The 14,066-nt window shown below is 38.7% G+C and overlaps 1 protein-coding gene and 1 pseudogene across 1 annotated transcript; one reads left to right on the forward strand and one right to left on the reverse strand.

Annotated features, from left to right (window-relative positions):
• Positions 1-7,852: 7,852 nt before the first annotated feature.
• On the forward strand, positions 7,853-9,249 carry LOC121774759 (annotated as a pseudogene).
• An 896-nt stretch (positions 9,250-10,145) lies between these two features.
• On the reverse strand, positions 10,146-10,919 carry LOC121774356 (secreted RxLR effector protein 161-like). The gene has a single exon (XM_042171246.1). The coding sequence runs from the start codon at positions 10,917-10,919 to the stop codon at positions 10,146-10,148; it is 774 nt and encodes a 257-aa protein (XP_042027180.1).
• Between the last annotated feature and the right edge of the window lie 3,147 nt (positions 10,920-14,066).

Below are 14,066 nucleotides of genomic sequence, written 5' to 3' on the forward strand. Positions count from 1 at the left end.
ATAGGGTATGGTTGATGGAAAATGTATGGCCAGACGATTTTGATGAAAGTGGAAATATTTTGTGTACTTGGGTTATTTTGAAAGCTAAACCCCAAGCTCACTTGAAATTGGCTTCACAATTATTTTTATGTAAATACTTTCGGCAACTGTCCACTGGGTATCTTTTCAAGTACTCAGCCCTGCATATGTTTTCCTTATGTCCAGGTTGAGCATTGACAAGTCGTGGTGGGTGTTGAGTGGAGCCTCTGAAGTCTACTTGTTATCCGTACCGAATGGATCGTGTCTTCATACATGATTCCATTCTTTTCGCTGAACTATTTATCTTTTGAATAATGTGTTGCGCACCGAGATACATTGAAACTCGATCACTATGATACATCATTTTTTATAATTAAATAAATTACTATTCAGTCTATTGTTGTCCAAGTGTGATATTGTCTCAAATCCCCTTTCTTCCTCGCTTCGTATATCCCACCCCAGTTGCGATAAACCGTTATTTCTATCCTTAGAAAGGGCGGACGTGACACATTTTTATATACTCCTTCCGTCCTTAAAAAGTAGACTAGTTTTATCATTTTTTGTCGTCCTCCAAAATTCGACCAAGTCCAAATATAGAATGTTTTCAATAAATAATAATCATGCACATCATTTATAATGTGGACCATACAATCCACTAACACTCCTTCCACTACATTTTCCCCCTCTCTCTCTCTTACTTTTCCCCCTCTCTCTCTTACTTTACTAATTGCACATTAAAACTTGTGTCATTTACAAGTGTGTTTATTTTTTTAGAACGGAAGGAGAATTAGTTTTATAATAAAATGTAAGTGTAATGAGTTAGTGAAATGTGAGATCTACCTACCATTTATTGTTAAAGTGAATCATGACTCCTAATTGCAGACAAACTAAAATGATAAAACGAAACTCCTAATTGCAGATGGAGTGAGTATCTAATTTTAAAATATTTGAAATTTCAAATATTTGTTTTCACTTTAAAATTCAAATTTTGGAATTTATAGGATTTGGAATAGGAATTTAATTCCAACTCCAATTCCAAATCCGAGAAATGTGTCATCTTATATGAGATGGAAGAAATACTTTTTAAATTGTAATGTATTTGATTAAATTATTTTTAACATATTATTAGCAGTAACCTATAGTACACATTTATTTGTGAATGTAAATGTAAAAATTGGTATATATAATTGTCATATGTTAAAGGATATTGTAACACCCCTTACTCATTTTATGAAAACGAACAATTGGTGTCACATTTTTGATACGTTCAACCTCTTATTAATAACCTGACTTTCTATCTGCATATTGTTTTTTTTAGACATAACCAGACACACCCTAATACATACTTAGTAACATGCTACAACCGAAAATAATCTACCCAACTATACATATTTATAAAACCTCAACTAAGCATGCAACAACGTATAGCACTTCAACTTTATCGACAAAAGAGATAGTGACTTGACACGCGCAGCTGCCCAACTAGCGAGATCTCTCGCTACTATACTCTGCAAAGGGGGAAGAATGGGGAGTGAGCTTAAGCTCTTAGTTTAATCGCATTCCAAAATATAATCCCTAAGATTTCAACTTATAATTCTATTACGAAACAATCACTTTATTACCTAGAATGTGTTGGGGTTCGCAGCGGAAGCGTGCGTTCTAACGGATCACATAAAATTCTGATCTATTTAGAAGATCTATTTACCTCATTGATTCACTTAAGAATAGAAGATGGCTCGCGTCTTCTCCACGTGAAGATCTTGCGTACTAAACCACGGATCTTCTGACTGGTTCCCAGACTGTAATCTGATATCAGTGTGGCCTGATCTCACCAGAATACTAGAACTCAAATAAAGAAGACAAAAACTGCTCACGGAGGAGAGCAAAAATCGTCCCCTATGATGGATAGGAGCTGGACGAAACTTTTTGTGGAAAATAATGTGTATTTTCTGTCTCCTTTATTCTCCGATTTATATTTAGTCACGTATTGGGCCCAGTTAGGGATCTATGGAAGAATTTGGATATGGCCTCCCCCAATTAGCTTTTTACTAATTAAATTGAACCCACAATTTAATATAAGCTTATATTGGAATATTACGAGCAACCACTACAGAAGTAATATTGCACTACCCATCCAAATCCAAAATTACAAGTATTTCGGGTTTCCATTTGTTTGTCATTTATTTCCTGTAATACCCCGACTTTTTCTACCGTTTTATTTATTCTTGAAAGGACGTCGTTTGTACACCTGAAAAATTCGCCTTTGTTTCCTTATTGAAAAAAAAATACATATTTGGACCTATTAAATTTATTCTTTTACAAGTCCAACTGATTTTCTCGAGGAAGCCCATTTATTATTTTGAGCCCTAATTCAACTTCATTATTTTCTACAAATCAGCCCAGTTAATTTCCTGATTTTGTCGTGTGTTTGTTTGTCAAATCTGTTCCACAAAATCCGGAAGAAGAGAACAAATCGGTCTCTACTCCCCATTCCATGAAATCGGTTTCCCATGATCCCACGTTCATCACTCCCAATCAACTTCTTTTTATTTTCACAAATTTCAAGACTTCGACGGATTTCACGTTTTGTTGTTTGTGCGGCGACGTAGGCTTCTCCGACAAGCTTTTCCGATGCTCTCACTGCCGCCACCATTGCTACATTCGTAACTTACCCAATTTGGATGATTAATTAGATATTGTAGTAATTACTACGGTGAGTATGGAGAGAGTATTCAAGTATGCGATTGGTGACAATGCGAGAAAAGGAATTCATCATCGGCGGAATTAAGCAGCTCCGGCGGCAAGAAAGGAGGATCTCCTGCGGGAAAGGCCGCCGGAAAAGTATCTTCTCCGCGGCAAGCAATCTGAAGGTATAAGCTTCTCAAGGATGTTATGTGTTGATCAAGAATTCAACCCTTTTTAATTTGGAGTTTGTTGAATATATATATGTTTATATTTAGGTAGTGACAGTTACAAGTTCCCAACTTATTTTTGAGTCAATTACGACATCCGATCAGCGGCTGCAGCGGGGCGGCAACGATCCAGCAACGGTGGCGGTGACTCGGAAATATTGCAGCGGCGATGAGAGAAGGAGATAGGCGGAGAGCTGAGCCTTCGAGCTCGCCGACGGTGACGACGGAGTATAGATCGGAGGGCAGAGAGAGCGAGATTGGGAACAGAGGGGCAGTAGCTGCGCGAACGACAACAGCCGTGCAGCGGAAGTGCAGTGGCGGACAGCAGCTCACGTCGGCAAATCAGCGAAGAACAGTGGCGGCGGTGCCAAGTTATGCCGAGAGATTGGAGACATGAGCGAGCCTCTGATTTTGTGAAAGATTGGAGAAGGAAGATTTAGAGAGTTTAGAGAAGAAGATGAGAGTGAAATTGTGGAAGAAAGAGAGGGAGGAAATGACGGAGACGGAGGCGCAGTGGATTCGACACAAGAAGGCGCGAAGGAGATAGAAATGGCGAGGCGCGACGTTCTGGATCAGCGGCCAAGACGAGCAGCAACGGCGCTGCGAATCCTGCTTACGGACAGAGAAAAAGAGAGAGAGAAAGAGCTGGGGCAACGTCGAGTTCTCTTTTTTATTTTGGATCGGAGATAGAGCTGAAGAAGAAGAGGGAGAAACCAGACGGAGGGGGGGGAGCTGGCTCAAGAAGGGGACTTCAAATCCCATTTTTTGGAAACTCCACTCGTCACGTAAGGTGACAAAAGTTAAACAAGTTTTAGGCCTTGTTATATTTAAATGTTTTGGGTCAAGTGAAATAGTTGGGCTAAAGGATTTCAAATCTGTTCGTGTATTAAATTAATTGGGCAAGCTGGATATGTGATGTGGGCTAAATTTATGAGTAACACGCGAGAATTTCCGAATTTCTCAAGAAAGATCGAAGGGGGGTCATTTTTGGCATGCTATTTGAGAACGGAATGGAAGTACAAGTTGATGAGTTAAACGATTGAGGTGGACTTTCTTTTTAAATAAGGACTATGTCCTAAATATATTTATTTTTGCGAAATATGTTTGTCATGCCATATTTTTGTGTTGCTATGGGACCTATCTGAAGTGGCTTTTGCCATGTATGGTTAATCGAATTCGGGTCTGACTAGGGAGTGAGTCCCTACTCAGGCTAGTGTACACCCCGTAGATCGTGTGCTATCTCTTTGAGTTGGCCGGTCTAGTGGCTTGGAATGTGGCCACATTCCTTGTCATGTATGTTCAGATATGGTATGATGATGTTGAGGTTGATGGCGATGATGATGTTGGTGAAATGTTTTTGTGACTCGGGCTCTTTCAAAGTTAAAACCCTGAGGTCACTCATTAATGACATGATAAATATTTTTATTGAAAATGTTTTCGGCATGAGTCAACTGAGTGCATCAAGTACTCAGCCCTGCATGTGTTTTCCCTATGTGCAGGTTGAGCGGTGACGAGCGCGGTGGGTGTTGAGCATAAAAGTGAAGAATGTCTGTCAAATGTCTAGAATATGTTGTGTCTTCATACATAGCATTATTCTACTCTCGAAATGCTTCCGCTAAATATTGTTTCTTTCGAATTCGTGTATTGTTGAGATATTTCATTTGGAGTTGTTGATTGTTGAAATGGTACTCTGATTTGATTCGAGCTATTCCCATTTGTTTCGAGCTATGGTCGAGTTGTGTTGTTTTCCCCTTTCTTCCCCGCTTCTTTAACCCTCCCCTAGTCACGATCAACCGCGTTTTCTATCCTTAGAATATGCGGGCGTGACATTTCCCGTGCTTAAGATAGAAACATCCATTAATTAATTAATGTCTGCTATAGACTTAATTAATTAACATATTATTAACTCCAAGAGTGGACTTAGCAAGAAACGCTTATTCATTATTCATAGAGTAATCAAGCTCCAACTAGCTAGGTTCCGAATAATGAAACCTTGTTTCGAGCTCCTCTTGTGGATGTTATCAAACGAGACTCACCTCGCGCACGATTCAATATAATAGCAATCCTAGCACCGCTAGATATTAATCACCACTACTAGGGCTGGGGAAAAATATCGAAAAAATGATATATCGCTCGTATCGTATTGAAAAATATCGAAAAATTATCGGATTTTCGATATATCGTAATTTTCGATACGAAACGATATCGTATCGTAAGTTTTCGATACGATAACGATATGAATTTCCTTATATCGCGATATATCATTTTATATCGAATATACGATATATATCGATATTTTCGATATATCGTTTTATATCGAGTATACGATATATATCAAATATACGATATATATCGATATTTTCGATATATCGAATTTCGGTACGATATATCGTTTATATCGAATATACGATATATATCGATATTTTCGATATATCAAATTTCGGTACGATATATCGAAATATCGATACGATAACGATATAGATATCCTCCATATCGAAAGTTCGATATATCGAAATTCGATATATCGAAACTTTCGATACGATAACGATATGAAATTCTTTCATATCGATATTTTCGATACGATATACGATACAGCGTTTTCGATACGATATATCGTATCGACCTACCCCTAACCACTACCCAATATACCAGGATTCTTGGGTTGCGAAAAACCCGCATCTTTTGGTAAGTCAAAGTAGTGCATAATCAATACCGTATGCTCAATGCTAACGTACATTGATTAAGAAAATTAATTATCAAGACCTCATCTTTCAGTAGATAACATAAAGACTCGTCTTGCCGTTAGATCCAATTCAGTGTTTTACCATACCAATGTCATCTTATTTCAGTAAAGCTTAGAAATATGCGGACTGACATTGCAACCTTTCACGATAGGTAGTCTAGGCCTATCTAGGTGGTGAAATTCTTCTTTTTCTTTGTTTAGAACTGACCGTGTTACCTTAAAGTGGACGCCGCCCACAACCGGTCTACTAAAACAAAGACTTAGACTTTGTTATGTTGCTTATACATTTAAATATGCAATAAACATCCATTAAATGTAAAATATAACAACATTATGACAAAAATAATTTATTTCATTCCTTTGGAAAATATCATATAGAGTTTTACAGTATTCAATCACTCGAAAGATGATTTCTAGTATACAAACTCTAACAGAATGTTGTATACATCTATTCCTATTTACCTCCCAATCTGATATCATCAATATTACCAATCTTTATAATAAAAATTGTGTCAAATCATGTAACAAACATAATCATAACAATCGAACTATACTTTCGATATTAACATGTTACCTGTCGGATTAATCATCATATAACATTCATAACATATTGATAATTTCTTTAGCACAACTTATCACTTTATCGATCAATCAACACAATATACAGCTTTTGAAAATAAACAATATACTTTGGATCGTTTTAGGCACATAGTTTCTTTGAATCACATAAATGCATTTAAATTACTTTGCATATCATAGGCATGTTCAAAATTTCAATATATGAAACCAACAATCTCAACCATCTTACCTTTCAATATACCGTTCTTGTTCCTGTCAGATCCACATTAAATTATACAGTCCACAAAAACTCTGATCACTATTCAACTATTCCACAATATCACATAGACTTAGAGAAGTCTCATATTTCCCACAATTATATTTAAGCTCCATTGCATAAGCAAACAAATCATAAAAGCACATAACAATATTATTTATCAAAGTTAATAACATTAAATTCTAGAATACGAGTACACTACATGTCCATGTCAATAAAACCCCTTTTCTTATTCGTTTACTCCATCCTATCATTTCCTTTGTTACTTGCACTCGAATAAGGTTCGCCTATTTTTAAATAAGCACACACGTTTAACACTCAAATCACAAAACAAAACCAACTACTATTCTATTTTGTCTTATTAAGCTAGAATTTAAACTTTCTTTAGCTCATAACTCCATTTCTCCCCCAAAACAAAGTCACTAAATCATATATATCAAGTTAAAGCACTTCTAGTTACTGTTATATCAAGAAAAAGAAGAATAATTCGATAATGCTAATCAACTACTCCAAGAAAACAAAAGGTATACCCGACTGTCCCAAAAATATAAACCCCAAAAATTCCAATTTTTCTTCACGAAATAAATCTATTTAGTTTTGCAATTATGAGACATCCACCACACCTCAAAGTTAAACTCAAAACTTTTGACATTTTAAAGCTAAAACTTCAATTCAAACCTTTTGATATCAACAAACAACTAAACTTCTTTCACCATATCCTTTTTAAGAATTTTCATCTTACATAAGCATCAACAAAAACGTCAAACTTCACCACAAGTCAGCCCCAACATTATACAATACCAAAATCATCAAGAAGATAGCTTTAAAATCAATATTAAGATCTCATGGTTACATACTATCCTCAAAAATCAGATTTTTCTATTATTTTCATACAACTATATCGCAACACAACCTCAATTGCATATTTTTCAAGGCCAAGTCACACAAAAGCATCACAAAACCCCCACTTGCATGAACCTTAATTTTTTGGTTCCAACATAATACCCAATTAATTTATGTTTTCATACTTTAAACCATACAAGGAAACCATGATAAAGTCCTGTTTCAACAATACTTTCAATTTTAAATCCAAACTTTCAAACCTATAACAAAAGGCAAACTTGATTCTCTTTTCTATTCAACTTGGGACAAGAATTCACATCAATTAACATCAAAACTATACTTATTAACAAGATTAAAGAACTTATGAAAAACCTAACCTCTAATTTCAAAGATTTTCAAAGTTGGGTGGAGGTGGGTTTGCAACTTACGTTCCAAGCTCTTTTGCTCTCACTAGCAATCGCTTCTATACGTACAGCCTATACGTATAGTTTTCGATCTGCGCGAATTTGATCGGAAAGATGTTTGGGAGAGCGCCCAAGAAAAGCGACAACTCCAAGTACTATGAGGTTCTAGGGGTCCCCATGACTGCCTCGCCCGATGATCTCAAGAAGGCCTACAAGAAAGCATCCATCAAGAACTATCCTGACAAAGGCGGTGATCCTGAGAAGTTCAAGGAGCTTGCTCATGCTTATGAGGTCCTAAGTGATCCTGAGAAACGTGAAATCTACTACCAATATGGTGAAGATGCACTGAAAGAAGGAATGGGTGAGGGTGGTGACATGCACGACCCATTTGACATCTTCTCATCCTTTTTTGGTGGTAGCTCATTTGGAGGTGGTGGTGGTAGCAGGGGCCGAAGGCAAAGAAGGGGAGAGAGGATGTAGTACATCCACTGAAGGTTTCTCTTGAGGATTTGTATCTAGGGACCAGCAAGAAGCTTTCTCTGTCACGCAATGTTCTCTGCTCAAAGTGTAAAGGGAAGGGTTCAAAATCTGGAGCATCAACAACATGCTCAAGATGTCAAGGCAATGGTATGAAGGTAACAATTAGGCAGCTTGGCCCAGGTATGATTCAACAGATGCAGCATCCTTGCAATCAATGCAAAGGGACTGGAGAGACTATAAGTGATAGAGATCGGTGCCCTCAATGCAAAGGTGAGCAGGTGGTTCAGGAAAAGAAAGTCTTGGAAGTCCATGTTGAGAAGGGCATGCAGAATGGGCAAAAAGTTACATTCCCTGGGGAGGGTGATGATCTTTTTGTCGAGCGCACATTGTCACTCAACGAGGCACTGTGTGGCTTCCAGTATATACTGATGCATTTGGACGGCAGGCAGTTTCTTATCAAGTCACACCCTGGAGACGTTTTGAAGCCTGATTCTTACAAGGCAATCAATGATGAAGGAATGCCTATATATAGGAGATCATTCATGAAGGGCAAACTGTATATTCATTTCAATGTTGAGTTTCCAGATTCGTTAAGTCCAGACCAAGTCCAGGGACAGGCGAAAGTACTCCCACCAAAGCCTCAGTCACAACTTACTGACATGGAGGTGAATGAGTGTGAGGAGACGACTCTGCATGATGTGAACCTTGAGGAAGAGATGAGAAGGAAGCAGGCTCAGCGTCAGGAAGCATATGACGAGGATGAAGATATGTATGGTGGCGGAGCCCAGAGGGTGCAATGTGCTCAACAGTAATGGAGTTAAGGCCTTGAGTGCTTAGCCTTAGTGTGCAATGTGCTCAACAGTAATGGAGTTAAGAACTTGAGTGCTTAGCCTTAGTTGTGTGAAGCAATATAATATCCTCGGAAGGTAAGTCGTTGTTTCGTCTTCTGAGGGATTATTCCTATGGAAATAATCTACTACGTACTACTTGGTAGATAGTTAAGGATAAAGAGTTTTGTTGTGGACAATCAACATGGATATATATATTTTTCATAAGGTAATGCTAATATTGTTTGTTAAAAAAAAAAAAACCTTGCGTTCCAAAACTAAAAAGAAAATATGGGGAAATTGGGAGTTGGGGTTGGTGGTGTGTGCTACATGTGTCACGGTGGAGTTGCCGGAGTTATCACGGTGGTGGCGCAGTGGCTGAACGGAGGGAGCACAGGATAGCGGAGGAGTACAGAGAGGAACGCAGAGGGTGAAAGAGATGGGTTCTAATTTTTTTTATTGCTATCCCAATCCTTTTTTTCTATTTTATAAAACTCTTCTATTTTCTTCTATTTTTTTCACATTACACGTATCACTCCACCCTTCACATCACCTATTTATTCTTTTTCTCTTTTTCGTTTATTTTATTTTCTACTTTTCTATTTCCTTTAATTCTAATTCCACTAATATAAACATATAAACACCCATTATATCATAAACTATAATTATAACTCTAAACCAATTGATAGAAACGAAGATTGATCGACAAGAACAATATGAAGAAGTAAATTGGGAGAGTAAAGTATTGGAGAAAGAATGTAAACTTTATTCAATATCTAGAAATCAATGTAAACCGAATTGAATTACAAATGAGCTCGACTACAACTATTTATACACAACAAGAAAACTAAATGAAGTGAACAAGATTTCACTTCTTGATCAGTTACAGCAGCTAAGCTCAATCCAAACTTAACCGCTATCAACAACCAAACCTGACGGCTAGTAGTCGTTGGCTCTTAACCAACTTTTGAACTTGCTTCCTTGATTGTGTGTAGCAATCCTCATGATCCTTTCCATGCAGCTTCACGTTGCTCCATCTAGTTACAATCCCAACAATCTTCACCTTAACTGATGAAGCAACAATCAATCATTAACTACACACATTCGAACCAGTCTGCAGCAATACAAGAATTTCTCCTTGCTCAATGGTTTTGTGAGCATATCAGCTGGATTATGCTCTGTACTTATCTTCACTAACTTCACCCTTCCACACTCCACCTCGTCCCTTATGAAGTGCATCCTAACATCGATATGCTTGCTCCTTTCATGGAACATTTGATTCTTAGCTAAACACAAAGCACCACTATTATCACAATATATAGTGACACTGGCTTGGTTTACTCCAAATTCTGCTATCAACCCCAGTAGCCACTTTCCTTCCTTAACTGCTGATGTTAAGGCAATATATTCTGCCTCAGTTGATGAAAGAGCAACCACATTCTGTAAAAAAGATTTCCAGCAAACCGCAGAGCCATACAAATTGAAAACATACCCTGTTTGAGATCTTCTTGTGTCCAGATTTGAAGCATAATCTGAGTCACAATATCCCACTAAGGGCTCCTTCTCATCTCCTCCCTTGTTTGAGTACAAAATCCCAAACTTTTCAGTACCAATCAGATACCTCAGACACCATTTCAGTGCACTCCAGTGTGATTTGCCAAAGTCTGTCATGTATCTGCTAGTAGTTCTTATAGCATGAGCAAGATCAGGCCTAGTGCATATCATTAGATACATCAGGCTTCCTACTATATTAGAATAAGGTACCAGCTCCACCTCCCTTCTTTCTTCTTCTGTTTTGGCCCTCTGCTCCTTAGTCAATTTGAAATGCATAGCAAGAGGTGTGGCGGTGCTTCTCATATTGTCAAGCCTGAATCTCTTGAGGATCTTGTGAATATAATCTGACTGAAATAATCAGATTCTCCCACCTTCTCTATCTCTGAGTATATCCATACCAAGAATCCTTCTTGCACCTCCCAAGTCCTTCATTTCAAAATCTGAACTGAGCTGTTTCTTCACCTTCTTAATCTCTGTCAGATCAGGTCCTGAGATGAGCATGTCATCTACATATAAGAGCAAATAGATAGGTCCTTTATGAGGCTGCTTCTTGACAAAAACACAGCTATCATATAAGGATCTAACAAATCCCAAATTACTCAAGCTTTCTCCAAATTTTAAGTACCATTGTCGGCTACTTTGTTTCAGTCCATAAAGACTCTTCTTCAACAAGCATACCTTTTCTTCCATTCCAGGTACCTCAAAACCTTGTGGCTGACTCATATAAATTGTTTCTTCCAAGTCTCCATTTAGGAAAGCCGTTTTAACATCCAATTGCTCCAATTCCCAGTCTTCCCTTGCTGCCACTGCCAGCAATATTCGTATGGAATTGTGCTTAACCACAGGTGAAAATACCTCATTAAAATCGACCCCCTCTTCTTCATTGAACCCTTTAGCAACAAGTCTTGCTTTATACCTGACCTTGTGTGCATCAGCTGTTTCCAATTTCTTTTTATACACCCATTTGCACCCAATGGTTTTTCTGGAATCTGCTTTGTCTACTAGAATCCATGTTCTGTTGTTTATTAGAGACTCAATTTCTTCCCTCATAGCCTGCAACCACTGATTTTTCTCTGGTCCATTCATGGCCTCAGTGTAGGTTTTAGGCTCAGTGGACTCCAGTTGCTCAGCCATATGAAGAGCATAATATAGCTCATAATCATCAAACCTGGCTGGCTTTCTTGTTTCTCTTCTTGGTCTGTCATTTCCCATCTGAGGCTGTTGAGAAACATTTGTTGCTGTCTCATGGGCATCCTCTGAGTCTTGTTCAATACCAGATGCTCCACCTGCCTCATCAGACTTTATTCTTGATGACACATCAAAATTAGTAACATCAGTTGCTTCATCAGCCTGGTTTCCAGGCTCTTTAGGACTCAGGAAAGGCATTTCCTCCTCAAGAAAAACAACATCTCGGCTAATGATGATCTTCTGGTTGTTTGGCTCCAAGCACCACAATCTATAACCCTTCACACCCTTTGGATACCCTATCATAACACACTGCAATGCTCTAGGATTCAGTTTCCCTTGCTTAATGTGTGCAAACGCTTTACATCCAAAAGGTCTCAGCCTTGAGTAGTTTGACTTTGAACCATGCCATTTCTCATCTGGAACAGATCCACCAATAGCAGAGGATGGACACTTATTCAACAAGTAAGCAGCTGTACTAACTGCTTCAGCCCAGAACTCCTTTCCCATACCTGAAGAAGATAACAAGCACCTCACTCTCTCAAGCAAGGTTCGATTTAATCTCTCTGCAGTTCCATTTTGCTGTGGATTAGCTGGAACGGTTCTGTGTCGTTTAATGCCCATTTCCTTGCAATACCCATCAAACTCATTGGACAAATATTCCAGCCCATTATCTGTTCTCAGAACCTTTGGAGTCATCCCCTTTTCTGTCTGCATTTCTTTACACCATGTCTTGAAAGTCAAGAAAGCTTTAGACTTCTCTTTTAAAATAAAGACCCATACCTTTCTTGAGAAATCGTCCACTATGGACATGTAATATCTCCCACCACCAAGGCTTTTAACAGGAGATGGCCCCCATAAATCTGAGTGTATGTAATCAAGAGGTGAGGATGAGCTATGGTTACCTGTTGGGAATGATAGTTTCTTTGCTTTTCCCAACAAACAATCTTCACACTTCTCCATTTGCTCATGTCCTCTGACTTCAATACTTCCATTTCTGATCAGAGCTTTCATTGTTCCATCTGCAGGATTACCCAACCTCAAGTGCCATCTTCTTAACTCACTCAAGGTTGTGTCATTAGATTCTCCAGTAACAGCACTAGCCTGCAGATAATAAAGACTACCTGCTCTGTGAGCCACCAACTTGACTGCCTGGTCCTTGAGCACCCTCATTTCACCATTTTCAGAAACAAACGAGTACCCCTTTCTTTCAAGAGTTCCAAGTGATATCAGGTTCCTCTGAACCTCCGGAATACACCTGACATCAGTCAAGATTTTAACAGATCCATCAGACAGCTTCAGCTTTATGCTCCCTACTCCAATAATGTCACAAGCTTTGTTGTTGCCAAGTAGTACTGACCCCCTTGCTTCAGAGAGATCATGGAACCATTCTTTGTTTGGACAAATGTGAAATAAACACCCGGAGTCCATTATCCAGGAACCCCTCTCAACTCTATCAACCACATTCATCACCTCAGCTACTTCTTCACCATCACTACTAACCAGATTGGTGTGTGATTTGCCCTCAGATGCCATTTTCTTCTTCCACCCGAAGCAATCCTTTTTCAAATGCCCCGGTTTCTTACACCAATGACACGATCTTGTCTCCTTGACACCAGATCCATCAGCTTTTGGCCTCTCAAACGGTTTCTTGAATTTTTTTGTTGTTCCATTTCTTGACATTTAGAGATTCTGCCTGAGGCTCGGCTGATCTAGATCCACACTTTTGCAACTCTTTTGCCATCAGAGCCGTGTAGACCTCATTGTATGTGATAGGCTTGTCCCTACCATAGAGAATAGCATCTCTCAACTGATCGTAGGAGCTCGGCAACGCATTCAACACCAGGATTGCCTTATCCTCATCATTCATCTTTACATCTACTGCTTCCAGATCATCTACACTCTTGCAAAAATCTTCAAGCTGCTCCATAATGGACTTACTTTCAGAGAAACTATAGGAATAAAGCCTTTGTTTCATATATAACCTGTTAGCCAGTGATTTGGCCATGTAGACTTCATCAAGTTTCTTCAAGATCCCAGCAGCTGTGGTCTCCCCTTGAACCTCTCTCAGAACCTTGTCGCCTAAGCACAAGATAACCGCACTATGCGCCTTCATTTGCATTTCATCATACTTTGCATGGGCTTTATCATCCATCACCGGACCCTTGGTTTTCCCATCTGCTTCAGCCGAAGTCAGAGCAGCCGATAACCCTTGCTGTACAAGAACCGCTCGCATCTTGAGCTTCCATAGGCCATAGTCGTTTT

Source organism: Salvia splendens, chromosome 17, assembly GCF_004379255.2.
Source record: "Salvia splendens isolate huo1 chromosome 17, SspV2, whole genome shotgun sequence".
Classification (NCBI taxonomy): Eukaryota; Viridiplantae; Streptophyta; class Magnoliopsida; order Lamiales; family Lamiaceae; genus Salvia; species Salvia splendens.

Excerpts from the sequence above, each read along its gene's own strand:
- LOC121774356 (XM_042171246.1), bottom strand. The coding sequence starts at position 10,919 with ATGAGAAGCACCGCCACACCTCTTGCTATGCATTTCAAATTGACTAAG.